The 21,570-nt window shown below is 62.7% G+C and overlaps 2 protein-coding genes across 4 annotated transcripts; both read left to right on the top strand.

The window, feature by feature from the left end:
* The first annotated feature begins 137 nt into the window (after positions 1–137).
* On the top strand, positions 138–8,220 carry YJU2B (YJU2 splicing factor homolog B). 3 transcript variants are annotated; one of them, XM_069881509.1, is made up of 10 exons: positions 138–163; positions 422–454; positions 987–1,039; positions 3,382–3,464; positions 4,581–4,636; positions 4,788–4,848; positions 5,859–6,001; positions 6,559–6,731; positions 7,440–7,578; positions 7,663–8,220. In XM_069881509.1, the coding sequence occupies exons 2-10, from the start codon at positions 451–453 to the stop codon at positions 8,061–8,063; spliced, it is 1,113 nt and encodes a 370-aa protein (XP_069737610.1). In that variant the 5' UTR covers positions 138–163; positions 422–450; the 3' UTR covers positions 8,064–8,220. The 3 variants fall into 3 exon arrangements, with proteins under 3 accessions (XP_069737610.1, XP_069737609.1, XP_069737608.1); XM_069881508.1 differs by having other exon boundaries at positions 145–163; positions 422–459; positions 992–1,039; XM_069881507.1 differs by lacking the exon at positions 138–163 and having other exon boundaries at positions 296–459; positions 992–1,039.
* A 90-nt stretch (positions 8,221–8,310) lies between these two features.
* MRI1 (methylthioribose-1-phosphate isomerase 1) lies at positions 8,311–20,093 on the top strand. The gene is made up of 6 exons (XM_069881510.1): positions 8,311–8,493; positions 11,196–11,437; positions 13,321–13,490; positions 16,416–16,592; positions 17,824–18,048; positions 19,945–20,093. Exons 1-6 carry the CDS (start codon positions 8,362–8,364, stop codon positions 20,079–20,081), a joined length of 1,083 nt encoding a protein of 360 aa, XP_069737611.1. The 5' UTR covers positions 8,311–8,361; the 3' UTR covers positions 20,082–20,093.
* Positions 20,094–21,570: the final 1,477 nt, after the last annotated feature.

The following is a 21,570-nucleotide window of genomic DNA, read 5'->3' as shown; positions in this document are numbered from 1 at the left end:
CCGTCGCTATGGTCCCCGTTGCCGCGCGGCCCCGTTGCTGCGGGCGGCCGCAAATGAGGGCGCTGCGGTGTCGTAAAGCGGCGGGAGCGAGGGGCTGAGGCCGCTAAGTGCGCTTCGTGACGTCACCGGAAGAGGCGGGGCCTGAGGAGCGAAGCCGGAAGAGGTTAGTGGTGGGGGGGAGCTGGGAGCCCTGACCCCTTACTGGGAGGGGGGGCCCTGTCCCAGTATGAACTGGGAGCCCTGACCCCGTACTGGGAGGGGGGGGGGTCTGTCCCAGTATGAACTGGGAGCCCTGACCCCGTACTGGGAGGGGGGGGCCTGTCCCAGTATGAACTGGGAGCCCTGACCCCGTACTGGGAGGGGGGGGCCCATCCCAGTATGAACTGGGAGCCCTGACCCTATACTGGTTTTGTCCCCCCAGGTCTCCTCTGGCCATCCAGACCCTTCACCATGGTGAGTGTGGCTACTAGAGCTGCAGTTTGGCTACCAGAGCCACCCCGGGGCCACTAGATCCCCACTTGGAGCCCCTTAGGGCCACCACAGCTGCCCAGTGGCTACTGGGGCCACCAGGGCTACCCCAGCCCCATGGTGGCCACCCCAGCCCCACAGTGGCCACCAGGGCCACCCAGCTCCACCAGAGCCACCCCAGCCCAGAGGTGGCCACTGGAGCCACCCTAGCTCCACCAGGGCCACCCCAGCCCAGAGGTGGCCACCAGGGCCACCCCAGCTCCACCGTGGCCACTCCAGCCCAGAGGTGGCCACCAGGGCCACCCCAGGCCCACGGTGGCCACCAGGGTCACCCCAGCTCCACCAGGGCCACCCCAGGGCCACCCCAGCTCTACCAGGGCCACCCCAGGGCCACCCCAGCTCTACCAGGGCCACCCCAGGCCCACGGTGGCCACTGGAGCCACCCCAGCTCCTTGGTGGCCACCCCAGCTCCTTGGTGGCCACGGTGGCCACCCCTGACCCCTGTTTCCCCGCAGGGCGCGAGCGCAAAGGCACCAACAAGTACTACCCGCCCGACTTCGACCCCGCCAAGGTACAGGGGAGCATTTGGGGGTCCATGGGGGGAGGTTTGGGGGGCTGGGGGGCATTTGGGGGGGCTAAGGTGTGCAGGGGGTGCAGATTTGGGGGGCTGGGGGGCATTTGGGGGGGCTAAGGTGTGCAGGGGGGCAGATTTGGGGGGCTGGGGGGCATTTGGGGGGGCTAAGGTGTGCAGGGGGGCAGATTTGGGGGGCTGGGGGGCATTTGGGGGGGCTGAGGTGTGCAGGGGGGCAGATTTGGGGGGCTGGGGGGCATTTGGGGGGGCTAAGGTGTGCAGGGGGGCAGATTTGGGGGGCTGGGGGGCATTTGGGGGGGCTAAGGTGTGCAGGGGGGCAGATTTGGGGGGCTGGGGGGCATTTGGGGGGGCTGAGGTGTGCAGGGGGTGCAGATTTGGGGGGCATTTGGGGGGGCTAAGGTGTGCAGGGGTGCAGATTTGGGGGGCTGGGGGACATTTGGGGGTCACAGGGGGAGGTTTTGGGGGGTTGAGAGGGTCCGAAGTGGAGTATTTGGGGGTCTGGGGGGGCATTTGGGGGTGGAGGAGGGATATTTGGGGGGCATTTGGGGGTCCAGGGGGGAGATGTGGGGGGGCTGAGGGGGAGATTTTGGGGGCCTGCAGGGCTTTTGGGGGTCCAGCGGGGAGGTTTGGGGGGGTTGGGGGGCATTTGGTGGTCTAGGAGGGAGATTTTGGGGGGCCGGGGGGCATTTGGGGGTCCAGGAGGGAGATTTTGGGGGGCTGGGGGGCATTTGGGGGTCCAGGAGGGAGGTTTGGGGGGGCTTTAGGGACTGAGGGGGAGGGTTTGAGGGGCATTTGGGGGGGCCGGGGGAGTCTAGGGGGGTGTCAGGAGCGGGGAGGGTTTGGGGGGGTCTCTGGGGTTTGGGGGTCAGGGTCCTGAAGGATTTGGGGGTTTTGGGAGGTCTCTGGGGGTTTGGGGGTGTCTCTGGGGTTGGGGGTTTTGGGGGGGCCTCTGGGGTTTGAGGGGAGCTCTGGGGTTTTGGGGAGGCTCTGGGGTTGAGAGGTCAGGGTGTTTGGGGGGCTTTGGGGGGGGTCTCTGGGGTTTGGGGGGTCTCTGGGGTTTTGGAGGGTTCTGGGGTTGGGGGGTCAGGATGTTTGGGGGGGTCTCTGGGGTTTGGGGGGTCTCTGGGGTTTTGGAGGGTTCTGGGGTTGGTGGGTCAGGGTGTTTGGGGGGGTCTCTGGGGTTTGGGGGGGTCTCTGGGGTTTGAGGGGAGCTCTGGGGTTTTGGGGAGGCTCTAGGGTTGGGAGGTCGGGGTGTTTGGGGGGACTTTGGGGGGGGTCTCTGGGGTTTGGGGGGGTCTCTGGGGTTTTGGAGGGTTCTGGGGTTGGTGGGTCAGGGTGTTTGGGGGGGTCTCTGGGGTTTGGGGGGGTCTCTGGGGTTTGAGGGGAGCTCTGGGGTTTTGGGGAGGCTCTAGGGTTGGGAGGTCAGGGTGTTTGGGGGGGGTCTCTGGGGTTTTGGAGGGTTCTGGGGTTTGGGGGGTCTCTGGGGTTTGGGGGGGTCTTTGGGGTTTTGAGGAGGCTCTGGGGTTGGTGGGTCAGGATGTTTGGGGGGGTCTCTGGGGTTTGGGGGGTCTCTGGGGTTTTGGAGGGTTCTGGGGTTGGGGGGTCAGGATGTTTGGGGGGGTCTCTGGGGTTTTGGAGGGTTCTGGGTTGGTGGGTCAGGGTGTTTGGGGGGGTCTCTGGGGTTTGGGGGGGTCTCTGGGGTTTGAGGGGAGCTCTGGGGTTTTGGGGAGGCTCTAGGGTTGGGAGGTCGGGGTGTTTGGGGGGGGTCTCTGGGGTTTTGGAGGGTTCTGGGGTTTGGGGGGTCTCTGGGGTTTGGGGGGGACTCTGGGGTTTTGAGGAGGCTCTGGGGTTGAGGGGTCAGGATGTTTGGGGGGTCTCTGGGGTTTGGGGGGGTCTTTGGGGTTTTGAGGAGGCTCTGGGGTTGGTGGGTCAGGATGTTTGGGGGGGTCTCTGGGGTTTGGGGGGTCTCTGGGGTTTTGGAGGGTTCTGGGGTTGGGGGGTCTCTGGGGTTTGGGGGGGTCTCTGGGGTTTTGGAGGGTTCTGGAGTTGGGGGTCAGGATGTTTGGGGGGGTCTCTGGGATTGGGGGGTTGGAGGTTTGGGGATCTCTGGGGTTTGGGGGGGCTCTGGGGTTTGAGGGGTCAGGGGGCTGAGGGGTTTGGGGAGGGGCTCTGGGGTTTGGAGGATCTCTGGGGTTTTGGGGGGGATCTCTGGGGTTTTGGGGGGGGATCTCTGGGGGTTTGAGGTGTCTCTGGGGTCGGGGGGGGTGGGGTTTCGGGGTTCAGCTGACCCCCCCCGCTGACACCGCCCCCCCCCCCCCCAGCATGGCTCCCTCAACCGGTACCACGGGAGCCACCCCCTGCGGGAGCGAGCCCGCAAGCTGGCCCAGGGCATCCTCGTCATCCGGTGAGCCACGGCGTCCCGCGGCGTTCCCGACACCCCAATTCCTGCCCCCCCCGGGATCCGGTGACGTTCCTGACCCCTCCCCGGGATCCAGCAACATTCCCGACACCCCAGGATCCAGTGACGTTCTTCATCTCCTGGATCCTGGAATGTTCCCAGCCCCTGGGATCCGGTGATGTTCTTGATCTCCTGGATCTGGGACATTCCAGACCCCTGGGAGCCAGTGACATCTTTGATCTCCTGGAACGTTCCCAACCCCTGGGATCTAGTGACGTTCCTGATTCACCCCCCCCGGATCCTGGAACGTTCCCAACCCCGGGGATCCAGTGACGTTCTTGGCTCCCCCATGGGGCCTGGTGACATTCCTGAGCTCTGGGATCCAGTGATGTTCTTGATCTCCTGGATGCTGGAACGTTCCCAGCCCCTGGGATCTGGTGACATTCCTGACCCTCCCTTGGATCTGGGACATTCCCAGCCCCTGAGATCCAGTGACGTTCTTGATGTCCTGGAAGATTCCCGACCCCTGGGATCCAATGATGTTCTTGATCTCCTGGATCTGGGACATTCCAGACCCCTGGGAGCCAGTGACATCTTTGATCTCCTGGAACGTTCCCAACCCCTGGGATCCAGCGACGTTCCTGATCCCCCCTGGCTCTGGGATATTCCCAGCCCCTGGGATGTGGTGACGTTCCTGACCCCCCCTGGGATCCAGCAACATTCCCGACACCCCAGGATCCAGTGACATTCTTCATCTCCTGGATCCTGGAATGTTCCCAACCCCTGGGATCCAATGATGTTCTTGACCTCCTAGATCTGGGACATTCCTGACCCCCAGGATCCAGTGACATTCTTGATCTCCTGGAACGTTCTCAATCCCTGGGATCCATTCCTGATCCCCCCTGGATCTGGGATATTCCCAGCCCCTGGAATTTGATGACGTTCCTGCTCCCCCGTGGATCTGGGACATTCCCAACCCCCAGCATCCAGTGACATTCTTGGTCTGCTGGATCCTGGAACGTTCCCAACCCCTGGAATCCGGTGACGTTCCTGCTCCCCCCTGGATCCGGGAACGTTCCCGACCCCCCGGCGGTGACGCCGTTCCCGCTCCGTGTCCCGCAGGTTCGAGATGCCGTACAACATCTGGTGCGACGGCTGCAAGAACCACATCGGGATGGGTGAGTCCCTCTCCGATCCCTCTCCGATCCCACTCTGATCCCACCAGGTCCTCTTCCCCGGCCGCTCTGGCATTCCCGAGGCTCCGTGGTGCCCATATCCGCGTGCCCGGCCGCTCCGGCAGAGCCCGATCCACCTATTTTTCCCTCCTAGGTGTCCGGTACAATGCGGAGAAGAAGAAGGTCGGCACCTACTACACGACTCCCATCTACAGGTGGGAGCCTGGGATGTGGTGGCATTCCCAACTCGCCTGCTGGATGAGGGAAAGGCTGGGATGGAGTCTTCTGGACTTCAGAAAAGCCTTGGACACGGTTCCTCACACCTTTCTACTTCGGAAACTGTCCGTCTCGCGCCTGGAGAGGCCAACGCTCTCCTGGGTGGAAAACTGGTTGTGTGGAGGGCCCAGAGAGTGGTGGGAGATGGAGTTAACTCCAGCTGGAGGCCAGTTCCAAGCGGTGTCCGCAGGGCTCCGTGCTGGGTCCTGGTCAATGTCTTTATCCACGACCTGGATGGAGGCATCGAGGGCTCCCTGAGAGAGTTTGGGGGTGACACTGAGCCAGGTGGATCTGCTGGAGGGTTTGAGGTTCTCCAGAGGGATCTGAGCTGGTTGGACCCATGGGCTGAGACCAAGGGGATGAGGTTGGAGCAGGACCTTGGGGCACAACGACCCTGGGCAGCTCCAGCCTAGGAGGAGTCTGGCTGGAAAGGGCCTGGAGGAGAAGGACCTGGGGGGGTTGGTGGGACACGAGGATGTGGAGGCTCTGGAGCGAGTGCAGAGAAGAGCAACGAAGCTGGGGAGGGGGCTGGAGAAGAAGAGGAGCGGCTGAGAGAGCTGGGGGGGTTCAGCCTGGAGAAGAGGAGCCTGAGGGGAGACCTCCTTGCTCTTTCCCTGCAAGGAGCTGGTGGAGAGGAGGGAGCTGGGCTCTTCTCCCCAGGGCCAGGGGCCAGGCCGAGAGGGAACGGCCTCGAGCTCCACCAGGGGAGGCTCCGCATGGACAGCAGGATGGAATCTTTCCTGGAAAGGGTCCCTGGGCCCTGGGACAGGGAGGGGGTTGAGTCCCCTGCCCTGGAGGGGTTGAAGGGCCGGGTGGACGAGGTGCTGAGGGACACGGGTTAGTGATTGATGGGGACGGTTGGACTCCATGATCCGGTGGGTCCTTCCCAACCTGGTGATTCTGGGATGCGGCGTTTGTTGCCGACCCCGCGCTGTTCCCCTCTTCCCAGGTTCCGGATGAAGTGCCACCTCTGCGTCAACTACATCGAGATGCAGACGGATCCGGCGGGATGCGACTACGTCATCGTCAGCGGCGCCCGGCGCAAGGAGGAGCGCTGGGACATGCAGGACAACGAGCAGGTCCTGCCCACCGGTGAGGGCTGGTTCCATCGAGGAATCCTAGTTCTACCACCAAGTCCCGGTCCTGATGGTGAATCCCAGTCCCACCAGGGAGTTTCTGGTCCCACCAAGGAATCCTGGTCCCGTCAAGGAATCCCAGTCCCACCAGGGAGTACCCGGTCCCATTAAGGAATCCTGGTCTCACCAAGAAATCCAATTCATACCACCAAAACCCATTCCCACTGGTGAATCTTGGTCCTGATGGTGAATCCCAGTCCCACCAGGGAGTCCTGGTCCCATCAAGGAATCCTGGTCCCACCAGGGAGTCCTGGTCCCACCAGCAAATCCCATTCCCACTGGTGAATCTTGGTCCTGATGGTGAATCCCAGTCTCACCAGGGAGTCCTGGTCCCATCAAGGAATCCCAGTCCCACCAGTGAGTCCTGGTCCCACCAAGGAACCCCATTCCTACCCCCAGCTCCCAGTCCCACCGCCAAATCCCATTCCCTCTGGTGAATCCCATCCCCGCGGGTGATTCCCGGCCCTGTGGTTGAATCCCAACGCCGGTCGTTCCGGCTCTGGTCGCTGGCAGAGCGGGAGGCGAAGGAGAAGCTGGAGACGGACGCCATGTTCCGGCTGGAGCACGGCGTGGCCGACCGGGCGACGCTGCAGCGCGCGGCACCGACGTTGGCCACGCTCCAGGAGGCCCAGAACGCCTGGAAGGACGACTTCGCCCTCAACAGCCGCCTCCGGAGGCGATTCCGGGTGAGCCGGAGCGAAAACTGGTTGTGCAGAGGGCCCAGAGAGTGGTGGGAGATGGAGTTAACTCCAGCTGGAGGCCAGTTCCAAGCGGTGTCCCCAGGGCTCCGTGCTGGGTCCTGGTCAATGTCTTTATCCACGACCTGGATGGAGGCATCGAGGGCTCCCTGAGAGAGTTTGGGGGTGACACTGAGCCGGGTGGATCTGCTGGAGGGTTTGAGGTTCTCCAGAGGGATCTGAGCTGGTTGGATCCATGGGCTGAGACCAAGGGGATGAGGTTGGAGCAGGACCTTGGGGCACAACGACCCTGGGCAGCTCCAGCCTAGGAGGAGTCTGGCTGGAAAGGGCCTGGAGGAGAAGGACCTGGGGGGGTTGGTGGGACAGGAGCCAGCAGGGGCCCAGGGGGCCAAGAAGGCCAAGGGCATCTGGGCTTGGAGGAGCCACCAGGGGAGGCTCCGCATGGACAGCAGGATGGAATCTTTCCTGGAAAGGGTCCCTGGGCCCTGGGACAGGGAGGGGGTTGAGTCCCCTGCCCTGGAGGGGTTGAAGGGCCGGGTGGACGAGGTGCTGAGGGACACGGGTTAGTGATTGATGGGGATGGTTGGACTCCATGATCCAATGGGTCTTTCCCAACCTGGTGATTCTATGATTCTCCGATTCCCTGATCCCGGCGTTCCCGAGGCCTCGGGGGCTGACGGATCCTTCCCTTCCAAGGAGGAGAAGAAGACTCTACGTGAGGAAGAGGAGGAGGCAGCGGCGCTGCAGGCCAAGGCCGGGATCAGCATCCCGCTGGTGCCGGAGACGGAAGAGGATCGGCGCTTGGCCGCGCTGCTCAAGTACCGCAGCCCTGACTGTGAGTTGGGGGCTGTTGGGGGGGGGGATTTTGGGGGTGCTGCCCCCCCCCCCAGCCCCCCAACCTCTTCCTCTGCCCACCCAGCCTACGAGGAGAAGCAGCGGCTGAAGCGGACGGAGATTTCCAGCCGCTCCTGGTTTTCTCCGGCTGGCGGCGGCGGCAAAGCCTGCGAGGCCCTGCGGAAACTGGGATTGGGGGCGCGAGCGCTACGGGCTCGGGGGGCCCCCCCCGCCACCCCCGCCGGCTTCGGCATCGTCCGCCGCCGCTCCGGAGAGGAACCAGCCGATCTGGAGGGGACGGAGCGGGACGAGGGGTCCCCCTGCACCCCCTCAGCACCCGTCAGCGAGGCTGGGGGCGACCCTGAAGCTGGGACCCCCCCGGCGCCCATCGAGGAGGGGGGCGAGGCTGGGACCCCCCAAGTCCCCGTCACCGCGTCCCTCGTGGCCGATTATTCCGACTCCGGCTCCGAGGCGGAAAACACCTGAGCAGTGATTGAGGGATGGACTGGTCCTGATGGGATGTGGGGGGGCAGACAAGCCCCCCCCTTTACCTTTGTGCCCCCCCCCACTAATTATTCCCCTCCCCAGGTAATTAAAAGCTGCTGGCGGCTCCATCCCCGCTGTCTCCTTCCTAACTCCGGCGTGGAATTCCACCCCCTATACTGGGGGTTCCAGTTTGGCCCCTGGATTGGGACACTGGGACACCCCCCCCCCCCCCCAATTCCTGCTTCCCGGATGCTGCTGGGAAGGAAGCGGAAGCGTCGTGGCGGCTTCCGGCTCGGCCATGGCTCTGGAGGCCATCCGGTACCGGCGCGGCTCCCTCGCCATCGTCAACCAGCTCCTGCTGCCGGAGGAGATCCGCTACGAGAGCATCGATGGCGTGGAGCGAGCCTGGCAGGCCATCCGCGACATGGAGGTGAGCGTGGCTACCGAATCGCTGGGGTGGCTACCAAGCCGCTGGGGTGGCTACCGAGCCGCCCAGGTGGCTCTGAGGCACTGGGAGTGGCTATGGAGGAGCTGGGAATGCCTACAGAGCCGCTGGGAGCAGCTAGGAGGCACTGGGAGCGGCTAGGAGTCGCTGAAAGCGACTACTGAGTCACTGGGAGTGGCTACCAAGTCACTGGGAACAGATCCGAGCTGGCTGGGAACGGCTCGGAGTCACTGGGAGCAGCTACTGAGCCACTGGGAGTGGCTAGGAGTCACTGAAAGTGGCTACTGAGTCACTGGGAGTGGCTATGGAGCGGCTGGGAATGGATGTGAGCCAGCTGGGAACGTCTCGGAGTCACTGGGAGCGTCTCGGAGTCACTGGGAGCAGCTACTGAGCCACTGGGAGTGGCTATGGAGTCACTGAAAGTGGCTACCGAGTTACTGGGAGCAGCTATGGAGCTGCTGGAAACAGATCCGAGCCAGCTGGGAACATCTCGGAGTCACTGGGAGCGGCTACAGAACCACTGGGAGTGGCTACTGTGTCACTGGGAATGGCCCTGATCCCACTGGGAATGGCTCAGAGTCACTGGGAACAGATCCAAGTCACTGGGAATGACCCTGATCTCACTGGGAATGGCCTTGATCCTACTGGGAATGGCCCTGATCCCACTGGGAATGGCCCTGATCCCACTGGGAATGGCTCAGAGTCACTGGGAATGACCCTGATCTCACTGGGAATGGCCTTGATCCTACTGGGAATGGCCCTGATCCCACTGGGAGTGACTCAGACTCACTGGGAATGGCCCTGATCCCACTGGGAATGGCTCAGAGTCACTGGGAACAGATCCAAGTCACTGGGAATGACCCTGATCTCACTGGGAATGGCCCTAATCTCACTGGGAATGGCTCGGCCTCAGTGGGAATGACTGATCCTACTGGGAAGGGCCCTGATCTCACTGGGAATGGCTCAGACTCACCGGGGATGGCCCTAATCCAACTGGTAATGGCTCTTATCCCACTGGGAATGGATCCAAGTCACTGGGAATGACTGATTCTACTGGGAATGGCTCGGACTCACTGGGAATGGCCTTAATCCTACTGGGAACAGCTCAAAGTCACTGGGAATGGCCCTGATCCCACTGAGAATGGCTTGGCCTCACTGGGAGTGACTGATCCTACTGGGAAGGGCCCTGATCTCACTGGGAATGGCCACAATCCCACTAGGAACGGCTCAGAGTCACTGGGAATGGCCTCGATCCCACTGGGAATTGCTCTGATCTGACCGGGAGTGGCTCAGAGTCACTGGGAGTGACTGATCCTACTGGGAATGGCTCAGACTCACTGGAAATGGCTCTGATCTCACTGGGAATGGCTCAGAGTCACTGGGAATGGCCTTGATTTCACTGGGAATGGCTCAGACTCACTGGGAATGGCTCTGATCTCACTGGGAATGGCTCAGAGTCACTGGGAATGGCCTTGATCCTACTGGGAACAGCTCAAAGTCACTGGGAATGGCCCTGATCTCACTGGGAATGGCCTTGATCCTACTGGGAACAGCTCCAAGTCACTGGGAATGGCCCTGATCTCACTGGGAATGGCCTTGATCCTACTGGGAACAGCTCAAAGTCACTGGGAATGGCCTTGATCCTACTGGGAACAGCTCAGAGTCACTGGGAGTGGCACAGAGTCACTGGGAATGGCCTTGATCCTACTGGGAACAGCTCAGAGTCACTGGGAGTGGCACAGAGTCACTGGGAATGGCCTTGATCCTACTGGGAACAGCTCCAAGTCACTGGGAATGGCCCTGATCTCACTGGGAATGGCCTTGATCCTACTGGGAATGGCTCAAAGTCACTGGGAATGGCCCTGATCTCACTGGGAATGGCTCAGAGTCACTGGGAATGGCCTTGATCCTACTGGGAACAGCTCCAAGTCACTGGGAATGGCCCTAATCTCACTGGGAATGGCCTTGATCCTACTGGGAATGGCTCAAAGTCACTGGGAATGGCCCTGATCTCACTGGGAATGGCTCAGAGTCACTGGGAATGGCCTTGATCCTACTGGGAACAGCTCAGAGTCACTGGGAGTGGCACAGAGTCACTGGGAATGGCCTTGATCCTACTGGGAATGGCTCAAAGTCACTGGGAATGGCCCTGATCTCACTGGGAATGGCTCAGAGTCACTGGGAATGGCCTTGATCCTACTGGGAACGGCTCAAAGTCACTGGGAATGGCCTTGATCCTACTGGGAATGGCTCAAAGTCACTGGGAATGGCTCAGAGTCACTGGGAATGGCTCAGACTCACTGGGAATGGCCTTGATCCTACTGGGAACGGCACGGAGTCCCTGGGAATGGCCCTGATCTCACTGGGAATGGCTCAGAGTCACTGGGAATGGCCTTGATCCTACTGGGAACAGCTCCAAGTCACTGGGAATGGCCTTGATCCTACTGGGAACAGCTCAAAGTCACTGGGAATGGCCTTGATCCTACTGGGAACAGCTCAGAGTCACTGGGAGTGGCACAGAGTCACTGGGAATGGCCTTGATCCTACTGGGAATGGCTCAAAGTCACTGGGAATGGCCCTGATCTCACTGGGAATGGCTCAGAGTCACTGGGAATGGCCTTGATCCTACTGGGAACGGCTCGGAGTCCCTGGGAATGGCCGTGATCTGAGCGGAACGCCTTGGGCAGGTGCGGGGGGCTCCGGCCATCGCCCTGCTGGGCTGCCTGGCGCTGGCGCAGGAGCTGCAGGCGGGCGCGGGTCCCGCGGAGGACGCGGAGCAGCTCGCGGCCTTCGTGGACGAGCGGCTGCGGCGGCTGGAGTCGGCCAGGCCCACGGCCGCCAACATGGCCCACGAGGCCCAGCGCCTCCGCGGCCTCGTCCGGCAGCGCCTGCAGAGCCCCGGCATCACCGCCCCCGCCCTGCGGCACAGGTGGGCACCGGGGGCACCCCAGGATGACATTGGGGGGCCCTTGGGCTACCGGGGGGCGCTATCGGGGTCCCCAGGGGCGTTGAGGCACCGGGAGAGGGGATATTGGGGTCCCCAGGGGTGTTGGGGGGTGATATTGGGGTCCCCACAGATCTAGGGGGACCAGGAGGGGGGATATCAGGGTCCCCAGGGGTGTTCAGGGGTGATATCGGGGTCCCCAGGGGTGTTGGGGGGCCGGGAGGGGGGATATTGGGGTCCCCAGGGGATGATATCAGGGTCCCCAGGGGTGTTGGGGGGCCAGGAGGGGGGATTATTGGGGTCCCCAGGGCCTGATATTGGGGGGCAGGGGGGGCTCTTGGTCTACCAGAGGGGATATTGGGGTCCCCAGGGGTGTTCGGGAGTGATATTGGGGTCCCCACAGATCTAGGGGGACCAGGAGGGGGGATATTGGGGTCCCCAGGGAATGATATTGGGGTCGCCAGGGGTGTTCGGGGGTGATATCGGGATCCCCACAGATCTAGGGGGACCAGGAGGGGGGATATTGGGGTCCCCAGGGAATGATATTGGGGTCGCCAGGGGTGTTCGGGGGTGATATCGGGATCCCCACAGATCTAGGGGGACCAGGAGGGGGGATATTGGGGTCCCCAGGGAATGATATTGGGGTCGCCAGGGGTGTTCGGGGGTGATATCGGGGTCCCCACAGATCTAGGGGGACCGGTCACCGCAGATCTAGGGGGGCCAGGAGGGGGGATATTGGGGTCCCTAGGGGCTTGGAGGGGTGATATCGGGGTCCCCAGAGGTGTTGGAGGGCCGGGAGGGGGGATATCGGGGTCCCCAGGGGTATTTGGGGGTGATATTGGGGTCCCCACAGATCTGGGGGGACCAGGAGGGGGGATATTGGGGTCCCCAGGGGATGATATTGGGGTCCCCAGGGGTGTTGGGGGGTGATATCAGGGTCCCCACAGATCTAGGGGGTTGGGAGGGGGGCTATTGGGGTCCCTAGGGGCTTGGAGGGGTGATATCGGGGTCCCCAGGGGTGTTGGGGGGCCGGGAGGGGGGATTATTGGGGTCCCCAGGGCCTGATATTGGGGGGGGGGGGGCCTCTTGGTCTACCAGAGGGGATATCAGGGTCCCCAGGGGTGTTGGGGGGCTGGGAGGGGGGATTATCGAGGTCCCCAGGGTTGTTCGGGGGTGATATGGGGGTCCCCACAGATCTAGGGGTACCGGGAAGGGGGATATTGGGGTCCCCAGAGGTGTTGAGGGGCCTGGAGGGGGAATTATTGGGGTCCCCAGGATTTGGGGGGCTGGGAGGGTGGATTATTGGGGTCCCCAGGGACTGATATTGGGGGGCTGGGGGGCTGTTGGGCTACCAGGGATGATATTGGGGTCCCCAGGGATGATACTGGAGTGCCAGGGAGGACGCTGGGGTGCTGGGGGGGGGGCTGTTGGGGTCCCCAGGGATGATACTGGGGTGCCAGGGAGGACACTGGTGTGCCGGGGATGATATTGGGGTCCCCAGGGATGATACTGGGGTGCCAGGGGGGCTGTTGGGGTGCCAGAGAGGACACTGGGGTGCTGGGGATGATACTGGGGTCCCCAGGGATGATACTGGGGTGCCAGGGGGGCTGTTGGGGTGCCGGGGGGGGACAATGGGGTGCCGGGGATGATATTGGGGTCCCCAGGGATGATACTGGGGTGCCAGGAGGGGCTGTTGGGGTGCCGGGGGGGGACAATGGGGTGCCGGGGATGATACTGGGGTCCCCAGGGATGATACTGGGGTGCCAGGGGGGGCTGTTGGGGTGCCGGGGGTGGGGGTTCTTGGGGTGCCAGGGCGGACACTGGGGTGCCGGGGGTCTGATTTGGGGGTGCCGGGGGGGTCCCCTCAGTGTGATGGCGGCGGCCGAGGAGCTGCTGGAGCGGGAGCGGGCGCAGAACCGGAGTTTGGGGGCGCACGGGGCGCGGCACCTGCTGGCGCGAGTGCCCGACGGCGGCGTCACCGTCCTCACCCACTGCAACACGGGCGGCCTGGCCACCGCCGGCTACGGCACCGCGCTCGGTCAGTGCGCCCCGAGGTCCCCTCCGTGTCCCCAAGGTCCCCTCGGTGTCCCCAATGTCCCCCCTCGGTGTCCCCAAGGTTCCCTCGGTGTCCCCAACGTCCCACCAATGACCCCAAGATCCACATCCCCAGCATCCCCAATGTCCCTTCCACATCCCCGATGTCCCTTCCACGTCCCCAACGTCCCTTCCATGTCCCCAACATCCCTTCCATGACCCCAACGTCCCCCCGATGTTCCCAAGGTCCCCCCAACGTCCCCCTGATGTCCCCAAGGTCCCCTCGATGTCCCCAACATCCCGCCAATGACCCCAAGATCCACACCTCCAGCATCCCCGATGTCCCTTCCATGTCCCCAACATCACCTCCGTGTCCCCAACATCCCCTCCATGACCCCAACGTCCCACTGATGTTCCCACGGTCCCCCCAATGTCCCCCTGATGTCCCCAAGGTCCCCTCAATGTCCCCAAGGTCCAGCCAATGACTCCAAGATCCACATCCCCAGCATCCCCAACGTCCCTTCCATGTCCCCAACATCACCTCTGTGTCCCCAACACCCCCTCCATGGCCCCAACGTCCCCCCGATGTCCCCAACATCCCGCCAATGACCCCAATATCCACATCCCCAGCATCCCCAATGTCCCTTCCATGTCCCCAACGTCCCCTCCATGGCCCCAAAGTCCCCCCGGTGTCCCCAGCGTCCCCCCGATGACCCCAATATCCACATCCCCAACAGCCCCAGTATCTCCATGTCCCCCCGACACGTCCCCAATGTCCCCAGTCTCCATCCCCAATGTTCCCACTGTCCCCAGTCTGTCCCAGTCCCTGTCCCCACTGTCCCCAATGTCCCCAGTCTGTCCCTAGCAGTCCCTAGTCCCTGTCCCCTGCCATCCCCAGTCCCCGTCCCCAGTGTCCCCAGTCCCCGCTGTCCCCAGTCTGTCCCAGTCCCTGTCCCCAATGTCTCAGTCCCTGTCCCTAATGTCCCCAATGTCCCCAGTCCCCACTGTCCCAGTCCCAGTCCCCACTGTCCCTGCTCTCCCAGTCCCTATCCCCAGTGTCCCCATTCCCTGGCCCCAATGTCCCCAATGCCCCAATGTCCCTGTCCCCATTCCCCGTCCCCAGTGTCCCCAGTGTCCCCATTCATCATCCCCAGTGTCCCCAGTGTCCCCATTCCCTGTCCCAAATGTCCCCAATGTCCCTGTCCCCATTCCACGTCCCCAGTGTCCCCAATGTCCCCAGTGTCCCCATTCCCTCTCCCCAATGTCCCCAGTGTCCCCAGTGTCCCCAATTCCCCAATGTCCCCATCCCCAATGTCCCCAATGCCCCAATGCCCCAATGTCCCAGTCCCCAATGTCCCCAATGCCCCAATGCCCCAATGTCCCTGTCCCCATTCCGCGTCCCCAGTGTCCCCAATGTCCCCAGTGTCCCCATTCCCTCTCCCCAATGTCCCCAGTGTCCCCATTCCCTCTCCCCAATGTCCCCAGTGTCCCCAATGCCCCAATGTCCCCAATGTCCCCAGTGTCCCCAATGTCCCCAATGCCCCAATGTCCCTGTCCCCATTCCCCATCCCCAGTGTCCCCAATGTCCCCAGTGTCCCCATTCCCCCTCCCCAATGTCCCCAATGTCCCCAATGTCCCCATCCCCAATGCCCCAATGTCCCCGTCCCCAATGTCCCCAATGTCCCCAATGCCCCAATGTCCCTGTCCCCATTCCCCGTCCCCAGTGTCCCCAATGTCCCCAGTGTCCCCATTCCCTCTCCCCAATATCCCCAGTGTCCCCAATGTCCCCAATGCCCCAATGTCTCCATCCCCAATGTCCCCAATGCCCCAATGCCCCAATGTCCCCAATGTCCCCAATGTCCCCAATGCCCCAATGTCCCTGTCCCCATTCCCCGTCCCCAGTGTCCCCAATGTCCCCAGTGTCCCCATTCCCTGTCCCCAATGTCCCCAATGTCCCCAATGTCCCCAGTGTCCCCAATGCCCCAATGTCCCCATCCCCAATGTCCCCAATGCCCCAATGTCCCCAATGTCCCCAATGTCCCCAGTGTCCCCAATGTCCCCAATGCCCCAATGTCCCTGTCCCCATTCCCCGTCCCCAGTGTCCCCAATGTCCCCAGTGTCCCCATTCCCTCTCCCCAATGTCCCCAGTGTCCCCATTCCCTCTCCCCAATGTCCCCAGTGTCCCCAGTGTCCCCAATGCCCCAATGTCCCCATCCCCAATGTCCCCAATGCCCCAATGTCCCCAATGTCCCCAATGTCCCCAGTGTCCCCAATGTCCCCAATGCCCCAATGTCCCTGTCCCCATTCCCCGTCCCCAGTGTCCCCAATGTCCCCAGTGTCCCCATTCCCTCTCCCCAATGTCCCCAGTGTCCCCATTCCCTCTCCCCAATGTCCCCAGTGTCCCCAGTGTCCCCAATGCCCCAATGTCCCCATCCCCAATGTCCCCAATGCCCCAATGTCCCCAATGTCCCCAATGTCCCCAGTGTCCCCAATGTCCCCAATGCCCCAATGTCCCTGTCCCCATTCCCCGTCCCCAGTGTCCCCAATGTCCCCAGTGTCCCCATTCCCTCTCCCCAATGTCCCCAGTGTCCCCATTCCCTCTCCCCAATGTCCCCAGTGTCCCCAGTGTCCCCAATGCCCCAATGTCTCCATCCCCAATGTCCCCAATGCCCCAATGCCCCAATGTCCCCAATGTCCCCAATGTCCCCAATGCCCCAATGTCCCTGTCCCCATTCCCCGTCCCCAGTGTCCCCAATGTCCCCAGTGTCCCCATTCCCTGTCCCCAATGTCCCCAATGTCCCCAATGTCCCCAATGTCCCCAATGCCCCAATGTCCCCGTCCCCATTCCCCGTCCCCAGTGTCCCCGGTGTCCCCGCTGTCCCCCGTCCGTGTCCCCTCGGTGCGGGGGGTGACGCGGGGGGGTGGGCAGGGGTGGTGTGGTCCCTGCAGGCCGCGGGGCGCCTGTCGCGCGTCTTCTGCACCGAGACGCGGCCGTTTCACCAGGGCGGGCGGCTGACGGCGCTGGAGCTGCGGGAACGGGGCGTCCCGGCCACCCTCATCACCGACGGCGCCGCCGCCGCCGCCATGCGCCTGCGAGGCATCCACGGTCCGTGGGCTGGGCTGGGGTGGGATGGGGTGGAAGATGATGGAGATGAAGATGGGGATGAGGAGGAGATGAAGACGGGGATGGGATTGAAGATAGAGGTGGGGATGAAAATGGGGATGAAGGTGAGGATGGGATGAAGATGATGGGGATGGAGGTGAAGATGGGGATGAAGGTGAGGATGGGATGAAGATGGGGATGGGATGAAGGTGGGGATGGGATTGAAGATGATGGGGATGGAGATGAAGATAGGGATGGGATGAAGATGGGGATGGGATGAAGATGGGGATGGGATCGAAGATGGGGATGGGATTGAAGATGGGGATGGGATCGAAGATGGGGATGGGATTGAAGATGAAGATGGGGATGAAGATGGGGATGGGATCGAAGATGGGGATGGGATTGAAGATGATGGGGATGGGGGTGAAGATGAAGATGGGGATGGGGATGGGATGAAGATGGGGGTGGGATCGAAGATGATGGGGATGGAGGTGAAGATGGGGATGAAGATGAAGATGGAGATGAAGATGAAGATGGGGATGGGATTGAAGATGATGGGGATGGAGATGAAGATGGGGATGGAGATGAAGATGGGGATGAAGATGAGGATGGGATGAAGATGGGGATGGGATGAAGATGGGGATGGGATCGAAGATGGGGATGGGATTGAAGATGATGGGGATGGGGGTGAAGATGGGGATGAAGATGGGGATGGGATGAAGATGGGGATGGGATTGAAGATGGGGATGGGATCGAAGATGGGGATGGGATTGAAGATGATGGGGATGGGGGTGAAGATGAAGATGGGGATGGGATGAAGATGGGGATGGGATTGAAGATGATGGGGATGGAGATGAAGATGGGGATGAAGATGGGGATGGGATTGAAGATGGAGATGGGATGAAGATTGGGATGGGGATGAAGGTGGAGATGGGGATGAAGATAGGGATGGGATTGAAGATGGGGATAGGGTGAAGACGGGGATGAAGATGGAGATGAGGAGGGGGATGAAGATGATGGGGATGGGGATGAGGATGGGATGAAGACAGGGACGGGATTGAAGATGGGACGGGGATGAAGGTGAGGATGAAGTTGGGGATGGAGATGAAGATGGGATTAAAGACGATGGGGGTGGGATTGAAGATGAAGATGGGGATGGGAATGAGGATGGGGATGGAGACGCAGATGGGTCTGAAGACGGGGCCAGGCGGCGCTGACCCCGCTGTCCCCGCAGCCGTGGTCGTGGGCGCCGACCGCGTGGCGGCCAACGGGGACACGGCCAACAAGATCGGGACGTACCAGCTGGCGGTGGCGGCGCGGCACCACGGGGTCCCCTTCTACGTGGCCGCCCCCAGCTCGTCCTGCGACCCCAGCCTGCCCGACGGCGACGCCATCCCCATCGAGGAGAGGCCGGCGAGAGAGGTCACCCACCTGCGGGGCCTCTGCCTCGCGCCCCCCGGTGCGTCTGGGGGGCTCAGTGGGGAGGGGGGGGCTCAGTGGGGAGGGTCTCAATGGGTAGGGGGTCTCAATGGGTTGGGGGTCTCAATAGGGAGGGGGTCTCAGTGGGGAGGGAGGTCTCAATGGGTAGGGGGGGTCTCAATGGGAAGGGTCTCAATGGGGCAAGAGGGGGTCTCAATGGGTAGGGGGTCTTGGTGGGGAGGGGGGTCTCAATAGGGAGGGGGGGTCTCAATGGGGAGGGGGTCTCAATGGGGCAAGGGGGGTCTCAATGGGTTGGGGGGGTCTCAATGGGGAGGATCTCAATGGGGAGGGGGTCTCAGTGGGGAGGGGGGTCTCAATGGGTTGGGGGTCTTAGTGGGGTGGGGGGTCTCAATGGGTTGGGGGGTTCTCAATGGGGCAAGGGGGGGTCTCAATGGGGAGGGTCTCAATGGGGCAAGGGGGGGTCTCAATGGGTAGGGGGTCTCAGTGGGGAGGGGGCGTCTCCATGGGGGGGGTCTCAATGGGGAGGGTCTCAATGGGGCAAGGGGGGGTCTCAATGGGTAGGGGGTCTCAGTGGGGAGGGGGCGTCTCCATGGGGGGGGTCTCAATGGGTTGGGGGGGGTCTCAATGGGGAGGGGGTCTCAGTGGGGAGAGGGGGGTCTCAATGGGGGGGGTGTCAGTGTGTCTGGGGGGGTCTCAATGGGTAGGGGGTCTCAGTGGGGAGGGGCGGTCCCTGTACCCCCCACCCCGGGGTGCTTGTGGGGTGGAGGGAGAGCATCTGGGGCAGAGAACTCATATATATATATATATATATGTATGTATAGCGCAGGGGGTCCCTATACCAGGCAGGCAGGTCCATATATGGGGCAGGGGGGTCCCTATATGGGGCTGGATGGTCCATATATGGGGCTGATGGGTCCATATATGTAGCTGGATGTCCCTATACGGGACTGGCAGGTCCATATACGTGGCTGGGTGGTCCATATACTGGGCAAGGGGGCCATATACAGGGCAGGGGGGTCCCTATATGGGGCAGAGGGTCCCCATACAAGGCAGGTAGGTCCATATATGGGGCAGGGGGTCCCTATATGGGTCAGGGGGGTCCCTATACTGGGCAGGGGGGGTCCCTATACAGGGCAGAGCGTCCTGATACTGGGCAGGCAGGTCCTTATATTTGGCAGGGGGTTCCCTATATGGAGCAGGTGGGTCCCTATACAGGGCTGGGTGGTCCATATATGGGGCTGGGGGTCCCTATATGGGTCAGCGGGGTCCCTATACGGGGCAGGGGGTCCCTATACAGGGCAGGCAAGTCTGTATATCGGGCAAGGGGGGTCCCTATACAGGGCAGGCAGGTCCGTATATGGGGCTGGGTGGTCCCTGTATGGGACAGGGGGTCCATATACTGGATGGGGAGTCCCTATACAGGGCAGGCAGGTCCATATATGGGGCTGGGTGGTCCCTATACGGGACAGGGGGTCCATATACTGGGTGGGGAGTCCCTATACGGGGCAGGCAGGTCCATATATGGGGCTGGGTGGTCCCTATATGGGACAGGGAGTCCATATACTGGGTGGGGACTCCCTATACGGGGCAGGCAGGTCCATATACATGGCTGGGTGGTCCACATACGGGGCTGGGTGGTCCCTATATGGGGCAGGGGGTCCATATACTGGGTGGGGAGTCCCTATACGGGGCAGGCAGGTCCATATACATGGCTGGGTGGTCCACATATGGGGCTGCGTGGTCCCTATAGGTGGCCAGGTGGTCCATATACGTGGCCAGGTGGTCCATATATGGGACAGGTGGTCCATATACGTGGCCAGGTGGTCCATATACAGGACAGGTGGTCCATATACATGGCGGGGTGGTCCATATACGGGACGGGGGGGGGGTCTGACCGCCTGCGGTTCCCCCGCAGACATCGACGTGTGGAATCCGGCCTTCGATGTCACCCCCCACGACCTCATCACGGGCGGCATCATCACCGAATTCGGGGTGTTCGCCCCCGGGGAGCTGCGCCAGGCGCTGGCCGAGAGGGCGGCCCAGGGCCAGTAAAGCCCCTTACGCACCGAAGCGCCTCCCTGGGCTCCTTTTGGGGGTCCCTTGGGGTTTCGGGGGGCTGGGGGGGGGTCCCTTGACTTTTGGGGAGGGTCTTGGGGGGGGCTCAGCCCTGGGTTTGGGGGGATCTTTGGGGTTTTGGAGGGCTGGAGGGGGTTCAGCCTGAGTTTTGGGAGATCCATTGGGTTTTAGGGGGTCCCTGGGCTCCTTTTGTGGGGGTCTCTTAGGTTTGGGGGGGGGTCCCTGGCTTTTGGGGGGGCTCTTGGGGGGGCTCAGCCCTGGTTTTGAGGAGATCTTTGGGGTTTTGGGGGACTGGGAGGGGGCTCAGCCTGAGTTTTGGGGGATCCATTGGGTTTTGGGGGGTCCCTGGGCTCCTTTTGGGGGGCTCCTCTCTGATTTTGAAGGGCTGGGGGGGGTCCCTGGTTTTGGGGGGGCTTTTGGGGGGGGGCTCAGCCTGGGTTTTAGGGGGTCTCTGATTTTAGGGGGAGCTCTTGGGGAGGGCTCAGCTCTGGTTTTGGGGGGGATCTTTGGGGTTTGGGGGGCTGGAGGAGGCTCAACCTAAGTTTGGGGGGATCCATTGGGTTTTGGGGGGTCCTTGTGCTCCTTTTGGGGGCTCCTCTCTGATTTTGAAGGGCTGGGGGGGGTCCATGGTTTTGGGGGGCTCTTAGAAGGGGGGCTCAGCCCTGGTTTTGGGGGGATCTTTGGGGTTTGGGGGGGCTGGAGGAGGCTCAACCTAAGTTTTGGGGGGATCCATTGGGTTTTGGGGGGTCCCTGGGCTCCTTTTGGGGGCCTCCTCTCTGGTTTGGGGGGCCTGGCGGGGTCCCTTGACTTTTGGGGGGTCCCTTTGGTTTTGGGGGGGGCAGTCCTGGTTTTGGGGGGCCATGGGGGGGGGGTTCCCTGTGTTTTGGGGGGGTCCCTTGCGACTCCCCCCATAATCTATATCCTGGCGCCTCGGTGTATCCCAGCGTGCTTTGCGCCACGTGGTGACCCGCTCATTCCCGGCGTGCTTTGCGACACACGGCGACCCGCTCATTCCCGGCGTGCTTTGCGGCACACGGCGACCCGCTCATTCCCGGCGTGCTTTGCGACACACGGCGACCCGCTCATTCCCGGCGTGCTTTACGTCACCCGGTGACCTGCTCTATCCCGGCGCGCTTTGCGCGCGGGGAACCCGGAAGTGGGCGCCGGCGTCATGGCGCAGGGAACCCCCAAGGCAGCGGCCAAGCGGCCCGGGAAGGGGGGGGCGGCGGAGACCCCGGCCCGGGGGGGGAAGGGGCCGAGGAAGGGAGGTGAGGGGCGGGGGGGGGGGGGGCAAGGGGGAGTCCTGGGGGGGGGGGGAAGGAGGAGGAGGAGGGGGAAGAATGGGGGGAGGGAGGAGGAAGAATGGGGGAGAAGGAGGAATGGGAGGGGGGGAAGGAAGAATGAGGGGGGAGGAAGGAAGAATGGGAGGGGGAAGGAAGAATGGGGGGGGGAGGAAGAATGGGAG

The sequence above is a fragment of the Phaenicophaeus curvirostris genome, unplaced genomic scaffold, assembly GCF_032191515.1.
Source record: "Phaenicophaeus curvirostris isolate KB17595 unplaced genomic scaffold, BPBGC_Pcur_1.0 scaffold_51, whole genome shotgun sequence".
NCBI classification, from domain to species: domain Eukaryota; kingdom Metazoa; phylum Chordata; class Aves; order Cuculiformes; family Cuculidae; genus Phaenicophaeus; species Phaenicophaeus curvirostris.
The sequence above is the reverse complement of the archived record's forward strand: the minus strand, read 5'-3'. Positions and strand labels throughout refer to the sequence as shown.

Excerpts from the sequence above, each read along its gene's own strand:
- YJU2B (XM_069881509.1), top strand. Across the intron at positions 4,849-5,858 it reads TACACGACTCCCATCTACAG|GTTCCGGATGAAGTGCCACC; the intron begins GTGGGAGCCTGG and ends CCCTCTTCCCAG. Across the intron at positions 6,732-7,439 it reads GCCTCCGGAGGCGATTCCGG|GAGGAGAAGAAGACTCTACG; the intron begins GTGAGCCGGAGC and ends TTCCCTTCCAAG.
- MRI1 (XM_069881510.1), top strand. The coding sequence starts at position 8,362 with ATGGCTCTGGAGGCCATCCGGTACCGGCGCGGCTCCCTCGCCATCGTC. Across the intron at positions 8,494-11,195 it reads AGGCCATCCGCGACATGGAG|GTGCGGGGGGCTCCGGCCAT; the intron begins GTGAGCGTGGCT and ends CGCCTTGGGCAG. Across the intron at positions 13,491-16,415 it reads CGGCTACGGCACCGCGCTCG|GGGTGGTGTGGTCCCTGCAG; the intron begins GTCAGTGCGCCC and ends GGGGGTGGGCAG.